Source organism: Lygodium microphyllum, chromosome 28 (genome assembly GCF_053477565.2).
Source record: "Lygodium microphyllum isolate KBCC chromosome 28, Lygodium_microphyllum_v1.1.10, whole genome shotgun sequence".
NCBI classification, from domain to species: domain Eukaryota; kingdom Viridiplantae; phylum Streptophyta; class Polypodiopsida; order Schizaeales; family Lygodiaceae; genus Lygodium; species Lygodium microphyllum.
The window spans coordinates 87,735,415-87,746,114 of record NC_141162.1 but is presented as its reverse complement, the minus strand read 5'-3'; the positions used below and the strand labels follow the sequence as shown (position 1 = coordinate 87,746,114).

The 10,700-nt window shown below is 41.8% G+C and overlaps 1 protein-coding gene across 1 annotated transcript; it reads right to left on the bottom strand.

The window, feature by feature from the left end:
• Positions 1–3,013: 3,013 nt before the first annotated feature.
• On the bottom strand, positions 3,014–9,218 carry LOC148011717 (pentatricopeptide repeat-containing protein At5g27110-like). The gene has a single exon (XM_087670637.1). The coding sequence runs from the start codon at positions 8,887–8,889 to the stop codon at positions 6,334–6,336; it is 2,556 nt and encodes an 851-aa protein (XP_087526763.1). The 5' UTR covers positions 8,890–9,218; the 3' UTR covers positions 3,014–6,333.
• Between the last annotated feature and the right edge of the window lie 1,482 nt (positions 9,219–10,700).

Genomic DNA, 10,700 nt, shown 5'->3' with positions numbered 1-10,700 from the left:
ACAAAATTTTGCAAAAGCCGCAAATTTCTCGAGTCCAAATGTGCACCAATGTCAGTAAATTCGGCTCAACTGAGCAAAATTTCACTAATACATGAAAATCCCAAAATTTTCAAGGCCAATGTGCACAATTTCTGCAATTTCCAAGTCCAATGTCACTCTTATGCATAAACAGCATCAAATCTAGGAAAAACCCCAAATTTTAGGAAAAATCTACACAAAACTAAGAACTGTGCTTACACGCATGAACCCCCTGTTATTGACTAGGGGGGACTACTTGATAAAAATTTTATTTTAAAAAAATGATGAATCTGGACTGAGAAGTGCTGACGTGACCAGTGAGATGATTCCTGCCACATCACGTTGACCATCGGGTCCCGCTGACTATCGGGTGTTGACTACAACTGATTGCCGCCAAGTCTGCCTAGCTGCAAAAGTGACAACCTGCCTCCTTCATGAGCACACATTGGAATTGAATCGTACTGGCCTCGGGAAGTGCCCAAACCTTTGCCGCAGCTCTGATACTAGTTTGTTGGGATGAGTGCAATGGGAATGCAAGTTAGAAATGAAGCAGGAGTAATGTTGAGTGTAAGAGTAAGAGAATTCCAAGATGAGTGTACCAGCCAATCACAATACACAAAGAATAAAATGTATTTATATGTTAGGGTACAAATAAGGGTGTATTTACACTCATATAAGCTTATACACATGGATATTAAGGGACTTTACACCCGAAGGCACTTTACATCCAACAGATATGAGAGCTGTCCATAACTAGTAAAGTGGAAGTGCTACCTCCCCTTGAGGATTGGGCATTGATCTAGACCCTGGCTCTACTAAACCTGACTAAGCCCGAGGCTCAAGCTGAAAGGCATCTAGGTAAAGCTGCAACAACTAAGGATGGCTTGTCAAGTCATCCTCTTCCATCCATTTTGCATCCATTGGTGAATAGTTTTGAAACTTCACCAAATATCTACTAGAAACTTTACCCCTGACCTTTCTTTTCTTATGTGCCAAAATCTACTCAAATACCAATATCTCATCTAGCTCCTCAACCTCAAGCCGAATTTCAGCAGACGTATCCTGTGGCACATCGCACGAAAAGGCCTCAACAAGTTGACATAAAAGGCATTATGTATCCACCAATGTAGAGGTAATTTCAGCCGATATGCCACATCACTGATCCTCTCCAACACTTGGAAGGAACCATAGTATATCATACTTAAACTTTGGATACAACCTCTCTCTGCCTTTCATCTTTTTCATCCTTGCCTTTTCAAAACATAGCAACACATAGTTGCTCTCCGCAAACTGCAAAGCACATCTATGACGATAAACTATTTTCTTTTGCTTTTCCTATGATCTCTAAAGTGCATATTCTATCTTTGCAAAGGCTATATCCAAATTTTTCACATAATGATCAACCTCAAAGATCTTATCCTTAGTCTACAAGATAGGTGGTACCTTCTTGCCACCCTCAACCACCTCAAATGGAACTTTACCACGGTGTCTGTACTCTATGTTGATGATCTTATCTTAATAGATAACAATGCCCAGATGATCAAGCAAACTAAGGAAGCACTCAATGAGAAGTTTGAGACGACAGATATAGGGCTTCTTCATTTCTTTCTAGGTCATGAGATCTGGTAGATTGAGAGGGGGATCTTTCTCTCCCAACAACATTACATGCAAGAGCTCTTGACCACTTTTGCGATATAGGAGTATTGAATCATTTCTACTCCCATGGATCTAAATTGGAAGGCTACAACTCATACAGATTCTCCATTGGCACATGCTTCCCAGTCTAGACAGTTGATTGGGTCATTGATTTGGCTTCTGAGTACACAAATTGATTTGTGTTTTCCAAAGGGTTTGCTGGCAGGCCTTATGAGTAAACCTAAGAAGGTTCATTGGTAAGTTGCCTTGTGGATACTAAGGTCTTAAAGGGGACCCCAACCTTGGCCTATTATCCAAAAGGTGCAAATGATTTGTGCTTTCCAATGGGTTTGCTTGCACGCCTTATGAGTGAACCTAAAAAGGTTTATATAAAGATTGCTTATGCTTATTGAGGTCTTATTGGGGGACCCCCGGACCTTGGCCTATTATCCAACAAGTGCAAATGATTCGGCTTTGGTGTTATGAGACTGGACAAGCTAGAGATGTTGATCAAAATAGATTGACTATAGGCTATTGTTTTCTTCTAGGTACAAGTGCAATTTCTTAGAGTAGCAAGAAGTAGCCTACAATTGCCCTTTTGTCTACAGAGGCTGAGTATTGAGTAGCTTGTAGTACCACTTGTGAAACCATTTGTCTTCAGAGATTGTTGGGCCAATCGAGCAGGTTGCCATGTGGTAGGACGACACTTTTGTGGCAGAAAATGCATTATTTCATTATTATTTTGATGTAGTTGGACTGATCAGCAGCTGTTGGTCTGTGCTGGCCCACTGTCATTTTTTTATTATCATTTCAGCCTATTTATTTCAGGGTTTTCCCAAGCTCATTTCACTTCAGATTTTTGCAAGTGTGAGAGAGCCCCCAGCTGGTGATACTTTGACAGCCCGTTGTATATATCTTGCTTCGGCATTCAACATTCATACTCTACAATCTTCAACATTCTACTCTCTCTCTCTCTCTCTCTCTCTCTCTCTCTCTCTCTCCGTGTTCACTTCTTTCTTTCAATCCAGTCATAAGCTTCCGCATTCGCCACACTCTGACACAGTATTCAGCATTCATTATATGCAATCTTCGGCATTCTATTATCTCCTCTCTTCTCTCCATGTTGACTTCTGCCTTTCAATTTGGTCATACACTTTTGCATTCACTACACTGTGACACTCTTCAAGGCACCTTGGTGGTGGCTTGATCACCCATTGTTTGGGTATCCATGGTCCATTCACATGGTGATTATTTATGTCCTACGATTAGTCATTGTCATTGTATATCGTATTGTACCACATCACCCATGATCTAAGAGGTGTTAGCAAAAATTGTCAGTTCATGAGTGAGTCTGTGCACATTCCAATGGGCTGGCATTTATTTACCAATTGTGATGTGATCTATCCATTTTGGGCACCTAGCCGACTGTATTTGCTAAGGTGCTTTATTTTTGGCCAACCAATTCATAATGAAGGCCTACATATAGGCCAGGCGCTCCCTCCTCCAAATGGTACTCAGCATACACCTTCACATACAAGTTCTATTGGAGAGAGGGAGCCCAAGTTGGTGCCCACAAAGCCAGCAACTCACTATTGTTCTGTACTATCTCTTGCCTCAATATATGGATTCAATGTTTCTTTTCTCTCGTGTTTGCACAATCTATTACAATAGATTCTCATGCTTCTATCATTGCACCCTATTCTAACATTCCCTGGAAGTGTTGGTTTTCCAAAAAAGGCCTCGCAATGTCAATACTCGACATTCTACTATAGGTTTTGCATTCTCTCTTGGATTAGGTGTGCTCTCTTGGAGCAACAAGAAGCAGCCAACCATGGCTCTTTCATCAATGGAGGCCAAGTATCATGCATTGTGTTCCACCACTCAGGAGGCAGTGTGGCAAGGCCACATGCTTGCAAAGATTGGTTTTCCACAGATAGGTCCCATATTGCTATGGATTGACAACCAAAGTGCTCTTGTTCTCACAAAGAACCCCATGTTTCATGCTTGCATGAAATGCACTAAGGTTCAGCACCATTATGTTCTAGAGCAAATCTTGGAGCCTAACTTCTAAGTAGAAATGGCTTACTGTCCCACGGAGGACAATGCAGCAGACGTCTTCACAAAGCCTTTGTCTCAAGCTTCCATGCTCCATCACATGCACATTTTAGGCCTTCAGCCACTCCCAGGATCTGAGAGGGCTTGTTGGCATTTCATGTATTGCATATTGTTCATCTCTTGGTTGTGAGCTCCATCAAAGTCTGACAAAGACAGCTCCATCAAAGTCTAACAAAGACATTAGAACTCTAATAGTCGGTGAATTTCATTTTTCAGCCAATCAATTTGTTTTGGTTGCATTCAGTGTTCACACTGAGGACTGAGTGCATTTCAGTTTTTTGCCCTGTGGCTGGCATGTTCACATTGGTGAGAGCTGGCGGCAGCATCTATGACTGGTCAGTCTGACTTTTGGCAGTCTTTTACTGCTGGTCATCCAGTTGGGCACCAATCAGCTATTTATAGCTGCTGCCTGCTGCCTGCCCACATGCAGTCCCACATGCAGTCAGCTAATCACCATCATTATCTCTCCTCAGCCTGCTGTTTTCCCATTCCAATGCCCTCACCAACATGTTCCAGCTACGTGCAGGGGTTGATCAGGCCAGCCTTGCACTCACATTTCTTTTGCAGATCAGTTCAGTACATTCCTTCATCTTTCTGCGTACTTCTCAGTCTCTAGAGCTCTTCCCTTCTCTCCATGTCCGTATTTGTCTTCCATTGTGCACTCTCACACATTTTACCCTATCATAGCTTTTGGATAATAATCACATATGAGCAAGGCTATTATAGTGAGGATACCAATATCTGTACTTAAACCAATCTTTTGTTGTTCGACAGCTTTCAGGATTGCTGGTACTAATTCAAGAGTATCTAAATCACAAATGGGTACTGAGGAAAGTAGACTAGTAAGATCTAAGGCTGACTGACAAGAGTCATTAAGGCAAAGCAATTGATAGTAAGTGGGATGGAGATGAGGGGATTCAACAGCTTACGATATCTCACTTGTAGCCAAGGATAGTTGCAATTCCAAGGGAAGAGAGTAACACCCTTGACACATGGAAGCTAGACACAAGGCACATGAGTTGTGTTCAGACACATAAGAGTGATAAAGGGTGGACAAGGAGCCATGGACAGCAGAAGACGGGGTAGCTGGCAAGAAACCAGGTGGCCTTGAAACCCAGTCCAGCACACAAAATGCCCATCAGCCAAGTTGCTTGTGTAAGTTGTCCAAGCAACAATTACTGGCTTCCACCATGTCCCCCAAGATGTCAAAGAGGATTGTGGAAAGTTTGCTGCTGCAATCAGACCTATGTATCATCAATTAGGAATCAAAACAATCGAGTTTTGACTGATAAATAGGGGAAAGAGGACAAGGCACAGAGGTTGTATCAGCATCATTACAATTCCAGATGGCAAGGCCACAGGTCTATCCAACATTGTAGAACATGTGATGGCAGCATTACAATTAGAGTTTTGGCGATGGTTGTATCTATTCATTTAGTTCTTATACACCTCCCAAAAAAAATCACGATATAACATAAATGAAAGCAGAATTTGAGCTATAAAAGGGGATCGTGGACAAGGCCACTTTCATACCGAACCTTATACTTTTGTCACCAACATTGGGCTCAGCCAGCATTGCCATTATTTCAGCCTTTGCCGTCCGCATCAATCAACTCTCCTGCTGCCACATCACTCCAAGAAGGCAAGCACCAGTGTCACTGACCCAAACACTGCCCTGCTGTCCCAGCAACCCTTCCAACTGGTCAAAATGCAGCTTTGCTGCTCCCACAAGCCTGCTGCCGGTCACCGCCTTGCTGCTGAAAAACAGCAATCTGCTGCCTGGTGATTGCTCCTTTTGCTATCATACCATCATTGGCTACCTCCAGACCTGTTCTGCTCCAAACGCATTATCCAGCTCTCAGACACAGCATCCTGATACATGCGGCTGCTGCCCATGACGAGCATGTGGTTGTTTGCCATTAAAACATAGCTAGTAGTGGTGCCTCGGATCCATCTGAGTATAACTCTCTCTCCTTCAGCTCTGTTAGCTCCCCTTCAGCCTGCTCCTAGATAGACAAAGGCCTGCTACAGTGCCCCTACTTCGAACCTTCACCTCCGCTCCAACAACATTGCAATTCATCCCAGACCTTGTAGCCAGTCTAAGCATTCATTTCTCAACAGTGTTGGTCCCGCATCTCTGTGCATTCTAGAGGGTTTTCAATTGGATTTGCATCATGCTAAAACCCCTTACAAGGCTATGTTTGGGAGATGTAGGGAAGTTAAAGGGAATTTCAACTTTCAACAGAGAAAGAAGAGCACAGCAAACCAAGCTGCCATCAAAAGCCACTTGAACATGTAGCAGAATTGAGTAACCATAATCAAACTACCTAGCTTCCACCTTATATTTAGGAGCCAAGCTACAAATATTAGCTGCCTTTAAGAAGTCACACTTGCTCAAACTTCAATCAGTCTACAAATGCTTATTCTTGTGTTTATGTTAGGCCACCATACACCAAGGAATCATCACGTTACATTTTGTGAACTTTGCAAGTGTTTATCTTTATTCTCCAAGGTAAACAAAGAATATGAAGGAGAAAAGAATGTAGTATATCTTCTAAAGAATCCCTAAAGAATGGCCATGGACCATGTGTGTGTGCTTTGAACAACTGGAAATTGTTTTAAAACTAAATCCAAATGAAGGATAAGCCCTGAATGCTTCATCACTCTCTCTAATCTTCCCCATTTTACATCAATGTCATTGTTAATTATGTTGTTTACCAAATTAAATTCATAAACCTTGTGATTGATTTCAGTCCATGCTGATGCAGGTTTTTTCCATGCTCCAGCACATTTTCTGGAGTCTTGTATAGTAAAGGCCTGCTCCCACATATTACAATCTGCATAAATATTTGACATTAGCATGTAACCAGAGCCAAGGGTTCTGTCCATATGTACAATATTATTGAAGTAATGCTGTCCTAGTTCCAAAATCCCATAGTTCCTGCAGGCAGTTATCAAGGTTAATCCACCTGTGATATCTGGGGACAGAGGCATGGTTTCAATCATTTTTCTAGCCTCATTTGCACGACCACTACGTGAAAGTAGGTCAAGCATGCAATTAAAGTGCACAACACTTGGTGTAATGCCAAATTCTTTTGTCATGGATTCAAAATACTTATAACCTTCCTCCACTTCTCCTGCATGACTGCAGGCAGCAAGTATGCTGCTGAACGTTTTCTCATCTGGACTCAGTCCTATGTCTCGCATCTCACAGAAACACTTCACAACCATCGTAAAGTCACCAGCCTCTGCATAGCCTGCAATCAATGCTCCCCAAGACGCCACATCTTTATCCGGTAGACAATTGAATGCTTTCTGTGCCTCTTTCAGACTACCACACCTAGCATACATGTCAACAAGCGTGCCTCCAACAATCGTGTCCAAGCAAAGGCCATATTTTGTAGCCATGCTATGTATCCATGTGCCCACTTGTGTAGCCCCTAAACTACCACATGCTTGCAAGATGCAGGAAAAGGTGTATTTATCAGGCTCTACCCATCTATGTAGCATGTCCTCAAAAATGCTCAGTGCAAAAGCATCACGTCCACACTGGACACATCCCACCATCATTGCATTCCAGGACACAGTCTCTCTAGCTGGCAAACTGGTAAAATAATAATATGCCTCATTGACAACCCCACATTTGATATACATGTCAAGTATTGTGCTCTCAGTCATTTGATCTACGTAAGGGCAGCATATCATGATGTCACAATGGACCAATCTTCCCTGCCTGATATCACAAATGCTACCACAAGCTTTTAAGGTAGACAAAAAGATGGCTCTGCTTGGGCTGATACCTTCAAGGAGCATAATCTTGTAAAGTTGAAGGGCGCAAGTGCTATGGCCATACTGCACATAGCCTGCAATCATTGCACCCCAAGACACCTCATTACGATTTGACAGTCTGTCAAACAATGCACGTGCCTCTTCAAGAGACCCATTTTTAGCATGCATGTCAATGAGAGCACTTGCAATCACCATATCCTTCTCCTCATTATTCCTTATAATCTGATCATGAATCATCCAGCCATACCTTACAGTCTCTGTGCTATGACATGCTTTTAGAGCACCTAGATAAATGAATTTGTCAGCCATTAAGCTTCTCTGCTGCATCATTTCAAAAAGCTCAAGCGCAGAGAAACCATACCCATGTTCAGAAAACCCTGTAATTATAATACCCCAAGTCACCACACTCTGAGTTCCTGACTGTTCAAGCACTCGGCATGCATCATGCATTCTTTTGCAATAAATGTACATGTCGATAAGCGCACCCCCAATGGCATCATCTGAAATCCATCCATTTTCAATCAAGTGTGCATGTATTATCCTGCCTTGCTCTATCTTTTGCTCACTACCACATGCTTTCAAAATGCAACGCATTGTACCTTTGGTGGGTCCTACCCCACTGTTCTGCATCACCTCAAAACAATGAAGGGTGCAATGACCTTGACCATGGTCAGCATACGCCAACATCAAAGCATTCCATGCAACAACATCCTTCTTTTGCAACTTCATAAAAACTTTACAAGCCTCAGCCAGCGTCCCACACTTGGCATACATGTCTATCAGAGAGCTGCTTACCATCATGTCCAGATCAAGTTCAGCCCTCATTATTTGATCATGAATAAGCATCCCCTCTAACGTGGCCCCAAGCTTTCCACATGCTTTTAATGTGTTCAGGAATGTAACTTTGCTAGGAGTTGCACCCTTTGATTGCATTCTCTGAAAAACTTCAATTGCCTCGGATCCATCACCAAGCTGTGTGTACCCAGCAATCATGATGCTCCAAGATACCGTGCTGATCCTTGACATGCCATTGAACAATTTCTGGGCCTCCTCAAAGGCCCCACATTTGGCATACATGTCAATGAGGGTGTTTCCAATAACTGCAACAGTTTCAAATCCATTCTCAATACACTGAGCATGTGCGGCTCTACCCTGTTGTAAAGCTCGCAAGCCACTGCAAGCCTTTAAAACACACAACAATTGATGTTGTGTTGGATTGATGCAAAACTGCAGTTTGTCATACAGCTCAAGGGCCTTCGCATTTTCTCCCAACTTAATGTGCTGTGAAACAATCTGATGCCATGACCCAGAAGTGATTGATTTTCTCATCATAGGCCCAAACGGGAAAGCTGGTCCTGCATTTTGTCTCAGACGCCTTCAATTAAAAGATCGTCATGGATTAAACCAGTACAACAGCACCCCTAAGCGGGGAGAATCTCTCTCTCTCTCTCTCTCTCTCTCTCTCTCTCTCTCTGTGCGTCTAAAACCTTTCCTCCTATGGCAATGCATGGCCGCTAACGTCTTCTGTTTCTCGAACGCTTGCTCATGTGTCTCCATACGCACAGCAGAAAAGATAAAAAGAATACGTTATTCAATCAACATGAATCTTGTCTATGCAAACAAGAGGGACAAGTTAGAGAGTAGTAATTGAGATTTCATGTGTCTCCATACGCACAGCAGAAAAGATAAAAAGTATACGTTATTCATTCAACATTAATCTTGTCTATACAAACAAGAGGGACAAGTTAGAGAGTAGTAATTGAGATTTCAATATTAATAATGTCTTCTACTTTAAAATGAACAAACATTTCACTGTAATCACAAAAAGTAAAGTAATTACTTTGAATAGTTTTTTTTTGGAAGTGAAGTTTCGTGATACATGCAAAAATTGTAGATGACTAACTACATTAGTGACATTCAGCACTTGTACCCACACTACATCCTCCGTTACATGCAACCGAATACATGGGGCTTAGCTCGAAAGATCCTAAGCAAGCCAAAATTGCATGATGTGGCTATGGAGGATGGCATCTCAAGAGAGAATAATGATTGCAGCACTCCATGGCACACAAGAAGAAAAAAAATGAAGCCAAGGTGAATGTCAAGTTGCCTCAATAGCAGTGCATCTGCACTGTAAGATTTAGAAGAATATTATTTGTTCTTCTTTCCATGCCAATGATATATGTATTGAATTGGTGTTTCCATTGCCATCTAAAAACAATATAAACCAAATCTTATTTTAGAACATCTAGATTTTGAAGTTGTAAGAATGAAAATGTAGAATAACAAGCAAAGACACCTTGTAGAAGCTCCATACCCCAATTGCTCTCTTATCCATTTCTCCTACCGATGGAACTATGGTTTAACGTCCTATATCTCTCCACATGCTCTCCATCATGCACATATGTGGCTCGTCTCCATCAATGGCTTCTAGCTTTCATAGGCCCTACAATCATTGTCACAACTCGTGGTTGGCAATAGAAATCAATTGCATCACATGAGAAGCTACTAGTAGTAATCATCAAACATTGTGGCATTGGAGAAACCATGTTAATTTGGTCAGTTTGAATGCCTTTCAACAAGCTTCCACTCTCTTTTTGTTGTTTGACACCAACTATTTGGTTGCTTTTCTGAACCTATCTTTTAGTCCCCTTTCAAGGAAGAAAACAAAACCTCTCTTCCCAAGGAAGAGAATGGTCGATGGAAGGTGTAGAAAAAACTTTTTACTAGAAAGGGGGTTGTTGGCAACTCCCATTCATACATTAAAATTTCCAAAGTCCCATTTTTCAAAACCCCTCTCCCTCTCTCTCCAAAAGAGGGGGAAGCTTTGAAAATTTATGTACCCGATTTGGATTTAAAAAATTCAATGCCTTCCATCGATTAGTCTCTCTCTCTCTCTCTCGGGGGAGCTTTGAAAATTTGTTTGTCAAAAAAGGGGTTGCTAGCAATCTTCTCATTGATGAAAAACATGTTCAAAACTTTCAAGCAATCAATTGCTCTCTCTCTCTCTTCCAAATATTTTTTCCCTAGAAAGGAGATTGCTAGCAACCCTTTTGAGTGAAATAATTTTCCATTGGAATGATGGAAGGTTTAGAAAATTGTCTTCTTGGAAAAGGGGGTTGCTTACAACCCTTTGTCCAATA

Bases quoted from the DNA above. Each gene is read 5' to 3' on its own strand.
- LOC148011717 (XM_087670637.1), bottom strand. From the start codon at position 8,889: ATGATGAGAAAATCAATCACTTCTGGGTCATGGCATCAGATTGTTTCA.